The 19,111-nt window shown below is 40.5% G+C and overlaps 1 protein-coding gene across 16 annotated transcripts in view; it reads left to right on the top strand.

Annotated features, from left to right (window-relative positions):
- Positions 1 to 19,111, top strand: part of Dock10 (dedicator of cytokinesis 10) — a 249,100-nt gene that overhangs the window by 113,650 nt on the left and 116,339 nt on the right. For all 16 annotated transcript variants that reach the window (XM_075952022.1, XM_075952019.1, XM_075952012.1 and 13 more), the window contains exon 3: positions 4,820 to 4,909. In XM_075952022.1, the coding sequence (XP_075808137.1) occupies positions 4,820 to 4,909 (90 nt within the window). The remainder of the gene's footprint in view (positions 1 to 4,819; positions 4,910 to 19,111) is intronic.

Here is a 19,111-nt window from a genome sequence, read left to right as displayed (position 1 = left end):
TAAATTAGAGAGTTTAAGAAAGAGAGGAGGTTGGAGTGAGCCATGGCTTGTTTGTTTGTTTGTTTTTGTTTTAAGGGACTGGTATCTATATAAAACCTGAGATTTACAGAGAATTAGTTGAGGATTTCTTGAAAGGTGAAAGGTGGAATAAAGAGCCTCTGGAGGACCAGCACCATTGTGGAAGAAGGAGCGTAGGTTGTGCTGTAGAAAGGCCATGGGGAGTCAGCCAGGGTTGGCAGGCTGCTAGGTCAGCTCAATTCTCTTCCTCTGGAATCACAAAAGAACATGCTTCTTCCTCAGTTTCCCTACATGGTAGGCTTAGCCTGCACCCCTGAGTCTAACTGACCAATGGGATGAGCTGGTGCCGAATGCACCTGTACACTGATGCAGCACCGGTTTCTGTTGCTCCTCACATCTTTCTGTGTGAGGCGTGTACAGTCATGTGCTTCTCAAAAAAGATGTTCATGTGCAAAAAGGCAGGAATGTCCACTCCCCAGATCAGATCACTATGTTCTATACGTGTACCAAGCTGTGATGTGTACTCCACTAAATTTGCCAGAGATCAAGGAACAGTCATCATTAAAGGAAAAGATGTTTCGTTCTTGCCTCCTTGGGGCATGGAAGATGCACTTGAGTCTAAAATACTGGTTTTCAGTCTGTGGGTCACAACCCCTTTGCATGCCACATATTCCATATCCTGCATGTCAGATATTTACATTACAGTTCCTAACAGGACCAAAACTATAGTTGGGAAGCAGCAATGGGATAATTTTCTGGTTGGGAGCCAGCCCAGCACAAGGAACTGTATAGAAGGGTCGCAGCATTGGGAAAGTCGACCACCACGAGTCTAGAAGATGAACCACAGAAAAAGTGAAGTAACTTTTTCAGTGCTTTGTGGGTCTGAGAGTTCAAGACCATGAACCTCACTGACGCACTTAAATAGTGCAATGACCAAGTCGTCACGCTGGACTTTGCTGAATCACGATCAATACCTACTTATGGATGGATGCCCACCGTTTCTGCCACCTATAGCCTATAGTTTTCACCAAAACTAGAAGAGTTTCCCTGTAAAGCACAGCAAAGTTATTAAAGCATCATTCTCACATAGTTTACAATAAATAAGAAAAAAACCGCATTGGTGTTATTTCTGAATGTGGTTAAAAACACACACACACACACACAAAAAAAACTGTTTTCAAAGCAAGCACAGTAATGTGTCTTCTTTAGTAGAAATCAGCATTGGTGCCCTAACCTGCTAAATGAAGAGGCATTTCCCTTTCAATGCACGATTAAGTGTGAGTTACTTGTTCATTGTGGAGATGCCTACATCTTAATCAGGACTGATGCAGTTACTTAAGCACCATCTTTTCTCTCCTTGCCTTTAGCAGCTGGGACCGACTATAAGAACTGACACAGGCCGCCTACTCAGCCCCAGGACAGCAAAAGCGATCCATCCCAGACTTTAACGGTGGCATTTAGCCAGCTGGGAAATGGTCCTGGTGCTCTTAGACTGAAGTCCAACCCAGAGTCATTTTAACCAGCAGAACGTCTGCTTCAACAAAACCACAAAGGCTACCCAGCACAGCACTGAGGGAACTAGGAAGTAGCAGAGCCGGAGTCAAAGACACTGAATATTGTGGGCCTCAGACTGCAAACACAGGCTCGGGGCCATCGGTTCAGAAGTTTTCCTTTCCAAATGCCCGACAATACGCCCCTTATGAAACTCTTGCCACCAGATGAGCTCGGCCGAATGCCAGTGCGGTCTCAGATCTGTTCCATGCTACTGAACTCTACCAATTGTGGAACGGAGCTTTATTAAAGAGAACAGGAAGTCTGTTGTGGCCAAGGCAATTTGTAGTGGTCTGAAAACACCGACTTCTCAGAAAGGAAATTCTTTTTAAATGTATTAATACCCTTAACAAATAAGATTCTTCATACTTCTATTTTGACCAAGTTATTTGTGCTCCATGCAAGCGCTTTAAACAAATGTTAAACAAGAGGAAAGGCACCAAAGTTTTGAAAGCTCTAACCTCATCGAGGCCTTTTGGTTTTTCTAAACAAGTGTTTCAGTTTTATACTGAGATGGTTCGCATGTCATGTCACGCACACACATATATGCTCACAGTCCTCTTATGCCATGTTTGTGTTGGACGAGGTATTCCGCATGCACAGAACATGCAAAATAAAGTCCTAGGTTTGCCACATGGTTTCATAAGCATGACTTAGTCACAGTGATCTTATTTAGTGTAGGATTAATGTCATTTTGTGACCACAGGTCATCAGGAATCCTTCTAGCTTCATGCATTGCTCATGGCTAGTATCTTACGTATTTGTCTATGCTCAACATGCTAGATCACTAATGTAACACTGTGGGTGTCTTGATTTGTAGTGATTTCTGAGACCGAAGCAAGTAAACCCATGTATCTGTGAGCTGTCTTTCCAAAGTCATTCCTGGGCCACTGAAGTCTAAACAATAATCCCCAAGACTCGGTCTAGACTAAGTTGTTAGTATTCACAGAGAGACTAACAATAAAGAAGCAACTTGAAGGAGGAAATCAGACAAAGAATTATAAATGAAGAAAATCAAGATAACTCTAATCTTGCTTCATTGCATTCTGCACAGAAACAACCACTTCCTGGTCTGTCTGGAGACCTCTGCTTCATCTGCAAGACCTCCACTTGCTTTCTCTGTCTGCTCTTGGTTTAACTTGGCAGTCTCAGCTCTTCCCTGTGGTGATATTTTGCTGGGGCTATAACAAATAAAGCTTGCTGGAGGATCAGAGTGTAGTGTGAGCCACTAGTTAGCCATAAAGGCCCGGTGATGGTGGTACATACCTTCAATCCCAGCACTCAGAAGGCTCAGGCAAGTGGATCTTTAAGTTCAAGGCCACCCTGGTCTACTGTGAGGTTGAATCAGTCTAAAAGAGAAACAGAGCAGCAGTTGGGATCACACACCTTTGATCCCAGCATATAAGGTGGGAGGAGACAGGGGCTCAGAGCATTCAATCTGAGGATTCGTAGGGACAGGATGATCCCACTGGTTTAAGAATTCAGCAGAGGTAAGAACTGGTATGACTAGCTCCACACTCTGATCTTTAGGCAAGCTTTATTTGTTATAGCACAAACAAAATATCACCACACTTGCATCCTCTCTTCTACAGATGCCATGAAGTCCTAGAGACTGGTGAGCTCACCCCTTAGCAGTATTTTAAGTTGAACATTACTTTTACTGAACGAAATATCTGGAACACCACATTTTTCATCATTTTTATCCACTGATCTTAGAATCATATGATGTTCTTCCTCTTTCACAACGTCAAAACCCATGCTTCCCACGTAGACATGTATGTGCGTACTCCCACAGACATACCCACGTATCACACGAGTTCACACATGCACAGGAATACACAGATTGGCACACAACAGGCATGCACAAGCTAACCGTACACAGCACACAAACTTATAGCATATATACACTCACTATATTAGCATACCCTTATGCATAACCACAACCACACACCCACACTTCCTGTATAGATGCACTACACAAATCACACGCTCACTGAGTCACTTGCCACACCCATGCACAGCAGAGACACTGATGTGCTTGCCTAAAGTCACACACACTTACCCTGAACAGGCACTGCATACATGCACTCAGGAAAAATTCAACAGACAGCCAGTTAAGCACCCTACTGAACGTTGAGGTTATGGCAGTGACAATAAATGGGACTTGCATCAGGTGTGAAGGGGACATTTGAAGAAAATGCTAAGTCTGAAATTGGGATGAAAGGGATGATGGACACAATGCTGCTGTGGCTGACACATGGATACAAACACCATGAGCTCAGAAGACAAAAACTCTTGTATCCTCTTCTCCTAAACTAACAGTGGCTTTTGAGATTTTCGTTTGTCTCAACCACCAACGCAAGAGCATGCCTTTCATCAGAATAAGTTTATACAAACTGCAATTTGTATCTCAGAAACTATGAGGAGTCTATTCAGGGAATGCGTGACCTAAAATCTCCTCCGTGGTTGGTACCATGCTACCGCCAGTCATTTTCACCTCATCACCATGAAAATGGACAGACTGAAGGAAGCTGGTGGACGTGATGTAATCGTGTTAGAAAAATTATAAGCCAGAACCTGGAGACACATCAAACAACAACAACCTTTGATATTCTATTCAGAGGCTTCATGAGGGATCTTACGTATCAGCTTATGTGTATCCGTTTAATAGAACACTATTTGTATAAATAGCTATTTGTTTAAAGATGTGAAATTTTTTACTTATTTCAACAGAAAATAACATTTAAAACATGACCTTTTTTTCTTCAATGTGCAAGTTTATTTTGTTTCCTTCCTCTTACTTAGCTATGTTTGTAAACACATACACACACACACACACACACACACTTCCTAAAAGGGGATAGGTTTACATGTTACTATTTACAATAGGATCTTGTAAGTTCTTAAAATTCATTCCAAATTTATTTTAACATGAACAGTAACAAAAGATTCTAATAGAAACAAGTTACAAACACAGATGTTCACATTTTTTTCCCTCTCGGTAATAAAATGGATTGTAAAACTCTGAGCTACCCAGATGAAGCAATAACTATGGGAATGCTAGTAGGCGTGCATTTGGGACTATTTGGCTCTTTCTTCTTTTAAAGGGATTAAAGCATAAGGGTTTTATGTTTCTTGGGGAAGCTTCTCCACCCAGCTCGATGACAATCAGCCCTCGTGTTTTTGGGATAGTGGTCCACTCCATGCATTCAAGATGGAAGGCTTAATTTCTTCTCCTGGTTCTTCTCAGACAGCCACGGTTTCTTGGGATATCCGAACACTGTATTCTACGGTACCGGAAGAGGCAGAGAACAAAGCAGAAAGCTTGCTGGTGAAAGAGGTAAGCGTGGTGCTCTCGTTTATTTCTCTCTCAAGTGTTTGCTCCTGCCCATACCCACCATGTCAAGCAACCTCAACGCACTTTCCTGCTCCCATTCTCCCACATGCTCATCTGCAATAGAGAATGTCACAGATTGTCTCACTCTCTGCGTCCATTTCAGCCTTTGTCACCTCTGGGTGGCCTTCCATCTTTCTGTAGCCAGTTTTGATTATAAAGCAATTGCTCTGTTTTAGGTCTTTTGTTTGTTCTTTTCTTTCAACTTTCCACACTGAGAAGTATTTGACTCTTTTTCGTAGAAAGATCTAGCTTTGCTTTGCTTATTCATGCTGCAATTGAAAACGAAGAAGGCTGCATTCCATGAGAATCTTAGATGGTAGAGTATCTGCTTTTAGAAATATAGTTATTTCTGCCGGGAGCTATGAAAAATGCTGATGATAAATCTCTCTGGACAGCTTGAGGGACTGGTTTAAAAATCTGTTGACAACATATACTTGAATTCAGTTGATGAAACAACTTCTTCATCTTCTAACCAGACATCAGGCTGCTTTGGGGTTGGGCCAGCACACAGCAGCTAAATAGCAGAACTTTACTGGATGAACCCAGCCCCTCCTTTACACACAGCAGAGGGTTAAAGTGCAGGCCAGCTCAGAGTAATTGGTAGAGGAAGGGTCTAAACGTCCTCTGTACTCTAAAATGTGGCGTGTCCTGATTAAAATTCAGATGAAACTTCTATGATGGTTAATTACCAAGTTGGGACATTTAACTAGGTCCTCTTACTGGTCACTGAGTAAAAACTGCAGGTTCTTTAGAAGATCTCAAATTTGATTGCTAGATTTAGTTCCTAATACCTTTTGGATTTTTTTTTATAAAGGAAAGTAGAATCTTTAAAGCACATTTACTTTTCTTACTGTTAATTGCTGATATATTTAACATCTTTTAAGCTATTCATTTTAATATGAATGACTCTATGGAAATTTTATTTTCAGGTTTGTAGTTATATCATTTGCAGATTATTAGATTTTTCTTCTTTTCAAATAAGCTTATTATGTCCTAATTTTTGTCTCATTGTATTATCAATATCCTAAAATAATGTTGGATAACAATGCTGATACTGAATGTGCTGTTTTGCTGTCTGACTTATATTTGTTTTATGGGGAAGCCATTATTATCTTTTCTATTTTATAAACTACTGGCTTTTATTGTTTTCTGGTATTGTATAATTGTTTTTGAAGAGATGTCTTACTTAGACCCTTTGAAGTGCTTTTAAATAGTTTCATCAGAGAATCTAATCAGTCTATTGTTATGCAGCTTCTCTGATATAATTCAGCACTGAGGTAGAATTCATAATTTTTTTTGCATGTTTATTTGCATTTCTGATATGACAGTTCATATTTTTGTCCATATTGTGTTATTACCCTAATAAGCTTTTGCCCCCTTCCCACTGTTTTATTAAAAGCTTTTACATCTATAGGCATAAGTAAATTTGTATCTTACACATGAGCAAATTTGTATCAATAGACATGAATAAAATTTACTTCTGGCTTTCACTTCGTTTTGTTGGCATTATAGAAAATCTAGCCTTAAAAAATAAATTGGGGATACAGTTGTAGTGTATATAGTAGTTAAAAGATTGACTAGACACTACTACAATACCTGGGGAACAAAAGCATAATTTTATAGGGATGTAATGAATGTAGAGAATACACCCCACGTGACTTCCAAAGCCCTGATGCCATGTAACTACATGGATGCTGCCGGATGGCCATGAATTCATTGTACAGAGAAGACTGTGTTCCAGCAGCAGGGACAGGAAAAAGCCATGTTGAGTGAGCCGGGTCGGCTTGCTGAGGGTAAAACCAGTGAGGTCAGCTTTAGCATGCATGCATGTTACCTACAAGTTTCACTGTGCCAAAAGCTCCACAAGAATCCACAGTTCCCACCTGGGCCTGAAATTGTACTCAGCGCGCTGATATCCGCGGAGTGCTAAATACAATACCATATGGTAATCTGCTAGTGTTTTCCATGCCTTTAGCTCAGTTAGCTAGCGATACTTTCCTGTAGAGCCACTGCCTGTGAGGAACCGAACCCGAGTTAGCTGCAAAGTTGATCATCTTGCTCTTTGGTGGAGCAATCAGGGTTGAAATTTGTTGGACAAATGAAGCAAGTTTTCATCAACTAGGAAACAAATATTCCAAATTAAAAAAAAATGGATACACCATACTTTTTCCATGTTATTCAGCAAACAAAGTAGGGGAACAAACTAGCGCCTGGGGCAGATGATTGATGAACAAATGACCCCAAAGGCTCTAGCAACGAAGACTTTATTGTTCATTTTGGGAGATTATTTTGAAAATTCTCTTTCCCTTATTACATAAGAAAGGAAATTCTACATGAAGATAAATTTAAAATAAAAACAAAAGTCACAAAAGTGTGGGAAAACGTTTTTAAATGGAGATGAAAAGTGACAGATTCCACTCTGTAAAAAGCGTAAATTTCTGCATGACAAATGGTGAAATCCTAAAGTAAAAGAAGTTAAAGCTGTCACCTGAACTCTATATATTTCTTCTGATAGATGCACAATGCGTATACATTTCTAGCAGTCAAAATTCAACAAAAGCTTTAAAGATTCTTTTTAGTTTATATGTATGCATGTGTGTGTGTGTGTGTGTGTGTGTGTGTGTGTGTGTGAGAGAGAGAGAGAGCTGCTGTGTACCATGAACATTCAGAGGGCCATGGAGACAGATTTTCAGGAACTGGAGTTATGTACAGTCACAACGTGACTGAAATGGGTGCTGGGAACCAAACATGGGCCCTCTGCAGAAGCACTTAGTGCGCTTGGCTACTGGGCTATCCAATACTCAGAATTCTACAGATCTTAATATGAAAAAGGCAACTCAGGGAGAAACATGCAAAACATATAAGCAGGCAAATGCAGTCAGCTAAGAGGTATGTGCTAGAGGTCATGGAAATACAAATAGAAGCAGATTTTATATGTAATATCTGAAGGACAAAAAATAAAGTAAAATGATTTGATCATGGCAACAGTATAGAGGAAAATGTCAATACAACAGTATTCAAAGTACATCTGTAGCTTTTGAAATTTATCCACAAGTAACTTTAAAGTGTCATGTGTAAATATGTACACATGTAAAAACAAGCTTAAATATATGCGTGTATAATTATAAGCATGTATATTGCTGATTGGTAAAATTTAAAATATCAATGGGAACTCTATTTAAAACATTTTTAGCACATTTATGTGTGTGTGTGTTGTAATAATACACAGCCATTGAGATACATACATTTAAGAGTCAGGCATTGTGGTATACGCCATTAACCCTAGCACTAAGGAAGCAGAGGCTAGCCTAGTCGACAAAGCAATTTCCAGGATAGCCAAGGTTACATAGAAAAAGCCCATCTTGAAAACCAAACAGAAACATTTATATGTATGTGTATGGGTATATATACACTTAAGTATATGAATAAATATGCATTCAAAATATTAGGCCTTGTAGGGCAATGATATATACATACGTGTGTGTCTGTATACACCTCATAATTCCATGTTCTTATAGTTTTAAAAGTAAATTTTAAAAATTTAAAAATATCTTGTAAGTAATTAGAATTTATTTGTAAATGCTGCCAGAATTGGAACCCAAGTCTGTGGCCAATGAACCCAAATCCCACAACCAATTCCAAACCTCCACCCCCAACCTCTCGTATCAAGTCTACAGGTGTAACGTGGTTGCCTGGAAGCCAGGTCTGCCCAGCTCAGGAGAACCCCAAGAGTGTGGGGCTCCTCGCGGTCAGCCTTTCCTTGTGTTTCCAGAGCCCCTGCACCACAGCTTCCAATGTCAGTCGCTCTTCCAGTTCTCTAAGGTCACCTTCCACTGCCAACAGGCTGACCGCAAAATCTGCCTTTCTCTTGTTACTTTTCCTGTAGAGAAATTTCTTACCTTTGCGTCTGTTCCACTTTAATTATTACCTTTCAGCCTTTGGCAGGCCCCTCTCTCTTGTACACTCAGCTTCCCTCTTCTTCAAAGAGAAGAATTCCTTCGAAGAAGGGGGAAACTTGGAAGAAATCATTTTATTTTCATTAACTTCTTTGCATCATCCTCTGCAAGAAGCTCCTGAATTTGGTTTGAAGGATGGAGATGAAGCAGAACTTGTGCTTGACAGTCTAGGAAGCTGGAACATCTTACTTTCAAGTGTCCCCCATTAGCAACAGAACATCAATAGCCAGACCCGCCTGTGGGTGGCAGATCAAAAGAAAAGGAGTTCCCAGAGAGTTGCTTTAAGATAGAGAAATGCCCCCCAGAGAAATATGCTGGCAAAAAGGCTTGACTCAGATCACAATAGCAGCCAATCATTATTGCCTGTTGCTTTGTGTCAGAGAGGCATCTAAATCATTCACTTATAATAATTATAAACAAACGCTAGAGCCAAGCAGCATCTTTTAAGGATGAGGAAACCACATCATAGAAAGACGAAGAAACTTAAGCAGGTAGTGTCATACAGATAGGAATATGTTCAGTATCTGGCCCCAGGCCCCTGGGCCCAAACCCCTGGACTTTTGATTGACAGTGGTAACTACCAGTCTGAAGCTTTGCCCTAATGTCCTCTGGAATGAATCTTCCCTAGCAACTGCGCTGCAGCCTCTGTCCAGCTTCTGGTAGATATGATCAGCAGACTACACGTGGGGAACACCACTGAGACCAGATAAAGCAAGCACTGAAGTAGACTCAGACATTTGCCCGACTTTTGCAGAAGCTCGTCTATTTCGCCATGGTTGCTATATTGAGCTTCCTTCTTGGTCCACCCTGTGTTAAATTGCCTGGGGACTCCATGCGCCGGCAAGGACAAATGTTCTGGTTGCTAAGCAACAAAATGGAAAGAATCTAGTTTCAATTCATGCAGCTCGATAAAAGTCTTGAACTCTCTCTCTCACATTACTCTACGGTGATAATTCACAGCCTCGTGTAGAAGGTAGTGGGTTTTCTTTCCCTTTGTCTTGAATGACTTCATATTTTTAAAGGGAATTAAGTAAAATGAACCATGTCTCCCTTTTCTGCTTTATCTGTTATTAATTATCCTCCCTGTCTTGGAGAGTGAGCTTAGCTCTTTCCCACACAAAAGCATAGGCTAATTTCGTACCTGCAATATTGCCAGCTCTGTAAACAGTTGGCCACAGTCGAGCAAAAATGTACGTACAAAACTATGTTTAAGTATCCTAAAACACAGGTATTTATTAACTCTTTTACTGCCTCATCCACAAGCCCTATATGATTAACTTGCCCGTGTGCACAGAGAATGATTGTTCAACCTCTGCTCACTCTGACCATGGTCTCCAAATTCCTTAATCACTGTGCTTTATATTTCCACTGTTAAGAAGGAACGGGCCCTTTATTTTGACATGCCTCAGTTTCTCCATCTTTATCTACGACTGTTGACCTAGTGATGTGATCCTAAAAGTAACACTAGCAAAGGTATGGGAAACAAGAGCTTGGGAAGACTGTATCTGATCCCCCAAACTACCTTTACATCTACTTCTATGACCATGAAAAAGAAGTAAAGTCAACTGCTCCTGGAATACCATTCCTACTTGGGAACAAGGCAGTAAAGGAGTTTATACATAGACTCCAGGCTTCCCAAGCAAAATGTCTACAGTAAAGTTTCTGTTTAAATCCGCAGCAAGGACTAAGAGGAAGTTCAGCCCACTAATTAAAACTAAGCTGCTGGTTTATTCTTGCTTAACAAAAGGAAATGAAGAAACAGCAGATTGAATAATATGATGGCTCAAAGGAAAACAGGCCCTGGGAGCACTTCAGATGAGCAGACAAGGGAAATACTGGTTAAGTACTAAGGTTTCAAGTTGCTTTGACACCAAAGCCAGTTCAGTTAATGGAACCCAACCATTCAATAGGTGTAAAATCGACATAAAATGAGAAAATATTGAAGTCAAGAATCCAGGTCTTACTTTGGTCCTTAGAAACTAGAGTGTTGCAGAAACAATGTTTGAAAACAGAAGCAAATTTCTCTATGTCTCTGGCGAGAGTGTACCTGGATACACACGATCCTTATGCCTGTCTTTACGGGGGCAGTGCTGAGTTACCGTGGGCAGTTCATACTTTATGCAGGGACTCCAGACTAGAAATAGTGGGGTTTTCCAGGAAAGGAAGGAACATAAGACTTATGATGGAAGAGAAAATACGAATCATGTTTAAGGGAAGGAAGCTGAAAGAAGCCACAGCAAAATCACACTAAAAGCCCAAGGACCTCCTAGTTAGAATTGAGGCCTAATCAATTTCCTACCAGCAGGGTGTTCTGTATAAACCCAGTACACCAAGGTGTTTGCAATTATTACACACACATACACACATGTACTCTCTCTCTTTCTTTTCTCTCTCTCTCTCTCTCTCTCTCTCTCTCTCTCTCTCTCTCTCTCTCACACACACACACACACACACACACACACACAGAGACAGAGACAGAAAGACAGAGACAAACAGAGAGACAGAGAGAGTCTTTAATTTGTGGACATCCACTTAGACCATCTTAGAAGGAAAATGTTATGAGCCATTTCTCTGACTTACTTGACCATTGATAAAACAATCTGATTTCTCCTAGTATCTTGAGAAACACATTCATTTGATAAATGTTGGCTTTGAGCTGATCCAAAAACATCATCCTGAACTAAGGACCCAGTATATTTCAATCGAAGTAGAAAGCCCAACATGCATGCCTGTCTTTGGAGCATCTGCTGATGATGCAAAGGAGAACCCGAGAACCCCCAAAGAGCAAATAAGTGGGACTTTCTTCTCATCACCAAATCTCCACAGATAATTCTTATTGTTAGTATCTAAACGTCTGCTTTTGCCCAAGGGTGCCTCGTTACTAGGACAGAATTCCCAGACAAGTATCTGAGAAAGCTGTTCTGGGGACTCTCCCCCATCAAGAAAACTGAGAAAAAACAGAGCCAGCTCTGTGTTCAAAGACAATAACAATGGCCATAAAGGCCAAAGAATCCTTTGGAGCCATTAAATATCTCCTCTCAAACTTGTGTCCAGTTAACAGGCTTTTCTTTCTCTTCCCCTAGAAGCGAGTTTGAATCCAGGAACATGAATATGTTACTACTCCCAATTTAGTTGCATGGCATTCATTATGGAGTCTCACTCAAGGGCTAAATTCTTTAAATAGGAGGTTCCCTTCCCTCTGATTTTCTGTTACTGTGGGTCATAGCATAGTGGAGCTAGAATGGAACTATTGAAAGGCATCAGCCACTAACTGAAAGACTGGATGGAATTAACTATTTACCTTGTACCATTTGCTTAGAGGATGTTACCCCATGAATGAAGCACAGGCTTTGCTCTTGAAGAGTACACCACCAGGAGAAAAAAAAAAAGTCTGTTCAATCAGATGAGCAACCCTGGGAGTTTTACTAAGAAAAGAAGAAGCAAGGTCAGGTACATACAGCAAGAAAAAAAAATATAAAAAGAAGGCACTGAAGAATAGATTGATTGCTCTGGAGAGTGTCAAAGCCTAAAGAAAAGTTGGACATATGAGACTATTAATAGCCCAGAAGGGTGATTATACAGATCTATAATAACAATAGCAGCATTTTTGTAGCCGTAAAAGTAAAGAGCTAATAAAGAAGATAGAATTTGGCAGGGTTTGGAGATTAAAAAGTAAGTAAAGAAGAATGTGCCCAAGCTCACTGACTTGGAGTACTGTGACAGTGGCTTAAATAAGATGTGCAGAATAAGTAAATATTATTGGAGCAGCCTTTGAAATATGGAAGAGAAGCCTTGTACTGAGGCAAGGGGGAGTGGAAGGGAGAAAGAGAGAAGAAGGAGAGATGGAGAGAGAGAGAGGGAGGGAGGGAGGGAGGGAGGGAGGGAGGGAGGGAGAGAGGGAGAGGGAGGGAAAAGAGAGAGAGAGAAAGATAGAGAGAGGGAGGGAGAGAGAGAGAGAGAGAGACAGAGAGAGAGAGAGAGAGAGAGAGAGAGAGAGAGAGAGAGAGAGAGAGAGAAATATCAACTGTCCAGAACGCAGGAAAAAGGTGTGATGTGGGAGTGTCATATATCAATCTGTTGATTTCATTGGTTAAGTAATAAACAAACTGCTTGGCTCATAGCTTTAAACATAGGTAGGTGGAGTAAACAGAACAGAATGCTGGGAGGAAGAGGAAGTGAGCTTAGAGACTCGACAGCTCTGCTCTCTGGAGCAGAGAGATGCCATGCCCCGCTCCCAGGCAGATGCACGCGATGAAGCTCCAACCCAGGATGGACGTAGGCTAGAATCTTCCCGGTAAGCGCACCTAGGGGCGCTACACAGATGATTAGAAATGGGCTAAATTAATATGTGAGAATTAGCCTAGAAGAGGCTAGATAGAAATGGGCCAAGCAGTGTTTAAAAGAATACAGTTTCCGTGTAATTATTTCGGGTAAAGCTAGCCGTGGGGGCGGCCGGGTGCCGGGGGGACGCAGCCTGCCCCTCTTATTATTACTACAAAGGTGGGAACAGATGGTCCAGGAAGAGCTTGTTCAGGATGCCGTGAAGGATAGAGCTGGAACTAAGATGGCAGGACTCTCAGTCACGTCCACAAGGAAGGAGCTGTTAAGGAGGACCTTACATAGCAGAGATGGGACAGGAGAGAAGTGAGACAAGAAGAAGGAAAAACTGATACTCAGAATCTAACAAAGATGAACAAGAGCGCATTGATGGCATAAACCCCAAAGAGGGAAAAGGATTAAGCTCACTGAATATGGTAACTTGGAGTCATCACTGGTCTCCAACAGAAAGTTTCAGAAGTTAGGGGCACAGACTGGTTGAGGTTATTGTACACTAAAGCCCAGGAATATGTGGCAGTGTTATTATCAAACCATTATCTATAAAGTGCCTCAGGAGTAAATTCAATAAAGATGTTGTACTCTTGAGACAGAATGTCTTATGTTCAGAAAAGGTAAGATGTTCACTGAGTCATGTATTGATCTTGGAACTACATACCAGTGTACCAGTTCCCTAAAGGACAGGGCAAAATTAACCACCATGGAAGGCAGTATAATACTGAGAATGGGTTTTCGCCCTCTTTCTCCTCTTCCTGTCTCACCACCTAGATTCAGTCAAAAGTGCTCAGTGAACTCATGAGAAGAGAGGGAAATTCAAATTTCAACATGACGTGGCTTCCTGGAGCAAGGGCTAGGGATGCAAAGGTAGCTGCAGGAGCTGGAGAGGAACTGGATGCCGTTTCCAATGAGCTCAGTGCCTACTCACCTTTGTTAACCAGAAAGGAGGTGTCCAGTGATATAATTTATCTCGTTTCAGGGAAATTTGTTCACAGTTGAAATGATAAATTTGATGCTTGACTTTGAACTGTCATGCACACTATGATGAACCCACTCATCCAAAGACCTTTGTTTAGTGCACATGGTACAGAAGTTTGAATCTCATACACATAATGAGACCCATAAATAGGAAAGTCTTTCAACAGCTTGTCTGAGGGAGTAGGTTGCATTCACGACTAAATTAAATTAAATGTATGATGATTGCTGCTTCTTAAATACTGGACTGCACAGGAAGGATTGTTAGACTGGCACCCACGGTTTCTTACTTACGAACTGAATTCTGAGCCGGGTGGTGGCGGTGCACGCCTTTAATACTGTCTAGCAATTGGGAGGCAGAGACAGGAAGATCTCTGTGAATCTGAGGCCAGCCTGGTCTACAGGGGGAATTCCAAAACAGCCAGGACTACACAGAGACAACCTGTTTCAAAATACTAAAAAAGAAAAAAGAAAGAAAGAACTGACTTCTGTTCTGAAATATCAGGATACAAAAATAAATTACATTCCTAAGAAAGTTAAGAGACATGTTGGGAGAACATTGAGAGATATTTAATACTAAAAACACTCACAAAGTTAAAAAAAACTACATTCTTTCTCAACAAAATTAGGGTTAATAAAAATATTTTGTGTGCATCTGTTGGCTTTTATGGTTGATGGTTTTATTAGTGAATGGATGAAGGCTGTGCTGGAAGTTGAAAGACTTGTGACTTGGTGTGCACTTTTTAAAAGATAATTTGCAAGTAAGGTTTATTTTATAGCCTTGAAATTTTAATGGAGATACTAAACGTCTGTTTTCTGTTTTTGGCCTGTGTTTATTTGTATGTGATAGTTAGATTTCTATCATAGCTAGACCAAAAAAGATAGGATTTTCCAAAGCAAACTGTTAACGCTATTTTATTAAGTACACAAAAGATGATGAGGTAAATTAAATGCATTTAGAATTTAGTAATATGAGGAAAAACATACCAGAAAAAGTACTGATGAAATATTGAAAGCAAATGTGTCATGTTTCATATTAATAACCTGAAGAAAATAACTTTCTATTCACTAAAATCTTTAGAACAATAGTCTTTGTAAATACAAAAAAATGGCCATTACCATGCAAAATTGGATTTTTATCTGCACAACAACCTCCTCCCATAGATTGTTCAGCTATGGATAGAAATTCATATGGACCATTCAGGAACTTTGGAACATGTGACTATACATTTCCTTTTGGCGTCTTAACCAGATCTTTCAGTCATACTGAATTATAACCCATGTTTACACGAGAAGAATGGTTGGAATATAAATAATTGCTCATGTCCTAAAATGTTATTTGTAAAGTCTTGTCTAAGGATTACAATATGTATTTCTAGGCTAAACCCAAATCTTATTTGTCAAAGTTCATCTGATTAACAGAATGAATTTTAAAACGAGAAATCAACATTTTGACTCATTTTCAACTTACAATTAGCAGAGCTACTGAGGGACCCTTTGAGGTACTCTCAGTTTCTAAATAGCAAAATGAAAAAGTGGAAATGACATTCACTGCTTTCACTGACCGTGGGTGCCTATATCATTTGTTCACAATGGTCATCCTGAGCCTGCATCATTGCATATCACTCTATCTAATATCATATAATACTTTAAAAGCAAGCTGAAGTTCATTATATGAGATTTTCCCGTACAATCTGAAGCTATGTCATGCCTAGCTCCCATGGTTTGTGGTGTGTAAACTCATTATTTTTACTTCCAAGATGAGTGTTTTACAAACTCAGTAGCTGTCCCACTTGCTTTTATAAAGCAGAAATTCGTCGTTGTGCATTAGGGGAACATACAGTGTAGACGATCCAATCGAGGAAGCCATTGTTCTCTGTGTTTTGCATCTTGTTTCTACATTCTCCATGTCTTGCTTTGTAGGGGCAATCCCTTGTTCTGCTGACCTGGCTAATGGCACCTGTTTCCCCCTGAAAACTCTCATGTAGCCATTAAATTATCGAGTTATCCTTTTAGTATGTAATTTGACTCAAATCACTTAATTTCATAATACTTCATTTTCACGATGTATTCTGTAACCATGGTACCAGCATAAAAAAAAATGTTGTGTTTTACAAATGTCGAATTACTCAGTGAAGATGAAGAACCACAATGGGTACCTTTTATGAATGCATTCATTTTTCTGGCAAGAAACTACTTGTGTGATTAAATAAACCTCCATAGCCAGAATGGAAAATAATTTTATGACTAATAAGCCATTTGTTACCTCTTTAGTGCTGTGCAGCCCGAATCCAATCATCAGCCCTTTGAAGAGGTTGACAAATTGCTAGTTCGGGGATTGTAACATGATTTGAATTGATCCTAATGCCTCTCTGAGGAGGAAGAGAAAGGGGAAAATGAAATATATCCCTTGTACGACTTTAGGGCATCGCTTATAACTTCCCACTTTTCTAAAATCATTTTTTAAAAAGAAAAGAGCTATTTGCTGTTACTATGGATATCAAGTATTCCTCATGGGCTCATATGTCTGAAGAGTTGGGGCCCACCCAGGAAGTGGCACTGATGAGCGCTTACAGAACCTTTAGGAAGTGGAGCGAGCTGGAGGAAATGTGTCACTTGGTGACAGGCACTGAATGTTGTATGCACTCCCTGCTTCCAGCACTTTCTATGTTTCTTTACCTATGAAGGTGTAAGCAAGCAGCCTCATACTGAGTTGTGCCTTCCCCACCTCAATGGACGGTGTACTGTCAAAGTGTGAGCCAAAATAGTCCCTTCCTGCCTTGAGTTGCCTTTTCCATAATTGGTCACAGTGTGGAAAAAACTAATTAACTAACTAATAATTATTACATATCAAATGCATATTGAATAGCACCCAAACGTTAAATCCTATGTTAGACTAGAAAAATGCTGTTTTAAAAACCTATATCTGGGAACTGAGGAAATGGCTCAGTGGAGAAGAGCACTTGCTGATCTTGCAGAGGATCTGGGTTCAATTCCAGCACCCACATGACATAACTATCTGGAAATGCCATGTCAGAGAACCTCACACTCTTTTCTGGTTTCTGCAGGCACAAGGCAAGTATGTCATGTATATATTAGGATTCAGACAAAGCATTATACACATTAAACAAATACAGAGGCTGGAGAGAGGTCCTAGCAGTTAAGAGCACTGGGTACTCTTATAAAAAAAAACTCATGCTCGGTTCCAGCACCCACACCACAGCTAACAAGCCTCTGTAACTCAGTTCCAGGAGATCTGATGCCCTCCTCTGCCTTCCATGGGCACTACACACACATGGTTCATATATGCAAGCAAAATGTCCACTCACATAAAATATTTTAAAATAGATGAGGCTATAACGTATGCATGAAAGTTACTAGAGCCCAATGTTTGAAACTGGAGCCTAGTGCCCTGCTGAGTAACCAGATGCAGGCTGCATGATCACTTGTGATGGAGTCTAACTGATGAAGTAGTAGGGATTCTTTGCCTCATTCAGAATCCCCTGAGGAATTTCTTATGCTATGCATATTAGAGACTACAGCACCGCTACAGAGATTCTGAATTGGTGACATTCAGGTGAAACTCGACAATCCCCGAGGAATCAATCATGGGCATATTTCATAAAACACCTGTCATAACGGTTCAAAGCCTTTGGCCTCATCAACTGTAGCTAGGATTTTTGCATCTAAACACACAAAGGCAGAAAGGATGAAAATAGATACACATCAGACAAAGAAGTTAATGGGGAAAATCACGCAACAGGACATCTGAAAAACCTCACTGGCTCCACTAGCTCCTGCTCGGTCTTCCACTTTGAAGTACACTGTGCCAGTCAGCAAATGAAGGGGGGGATGGGGAGGCTGGTGTTTTGACCTGGGACTAGGTACCAAGGATGAGACAGTCCAAAGGGAAAACAGAAGTCATTGCTTTGTTGTTACAAGTAGAGCTAGCCTGTGAGTCTAGATTTCAGCTTTGCTTTTAGTCAGGGACACTGTAGCCCCAACCATAACAGTTTTCAATGATCGTCTTAGAGGGACTGTGTAGGCTGCCGTGAAGAATAGAGAGTGACTGTCTATGCATACCATGTGGGAGTGAAGTGCCACCGCAGTGGAGGAGAAACGTGATGCGTTTGTACAATGCACCAGCTTCCTCAGCAGCAGAGAAACTGCAGGTTGAGAAGGGTTCTCAAGAGCCATCCAGTCAGAACTCATTGTTCACCCTGCCCACCACACATGTGAAACCTAGCCAGGAGCCGCAGAAGAAATATGATGAAATGATGAAAACAGAATTCTTTAAAATCATTGCTACTGTAGCTCCCCAAACTCTGCTTACACCATCCAAGGAAAACACGTTGCTAATGGCAATTGAAATGAATGTGGGTTACAGATGGGATCAAACTTGAAGGAAGAATTTTTTTTAAAGCAGGAATTTGTGGAGTACTTTTCTTATGCTAATTGCTGTAGAAGAGTTATTGCATTTGGTCCTTGTGAAATCAGTATTATTTAGAGGGATGCAGAAGCTTAGAGTTACTAAAGCTATTCATTTGAGATGCCTCAAATAATAAATGACAAAAGAAGATTCAAAACCAGCCCTGTCAGAGTCGGGGACAGAAGCAAAAACACCATCAAACTTTCAGAATGGTGGACCAACAGGATGCAATGACCAAACAATGCATGCATACATTTACCAAATGGATTTTCAGAGTCAGACAAATCTGTGTAAATTCTTCTCTCTATCACGGGGAGGTTCTGTGTTAAGAAACACATCTTCTCCTGTTTCTCTAGTCTATGAAGTGAGAACTAAAATTCATCAAGTACTGTTCAAGATGATGTGTACCGTGCCTAATAGCAAAATATCTGACAAATAAAGAAAGAAATAAAG

Source organism: Microtus pennsylvanicus, chromosome 17 (assembly GCF_037038515.1).
Source record: "Microtus pennsylvanicus isolate mMicPen1 chromosome 17, mMicPen1.hap1, whole genome shotgun sequence".
In the NCBI taxonomy this organism is placed as follows: Eukaryota; Metazoa; Chordata; class Mammalia; order Rodentia; family Cricetidae; genus Microtus; species Microtus pennsylvanicus.
Note: the sequence above shows the minus strand (reverse complement) of the source record. Positions and strands in the feature narration are given on the sequence as shown.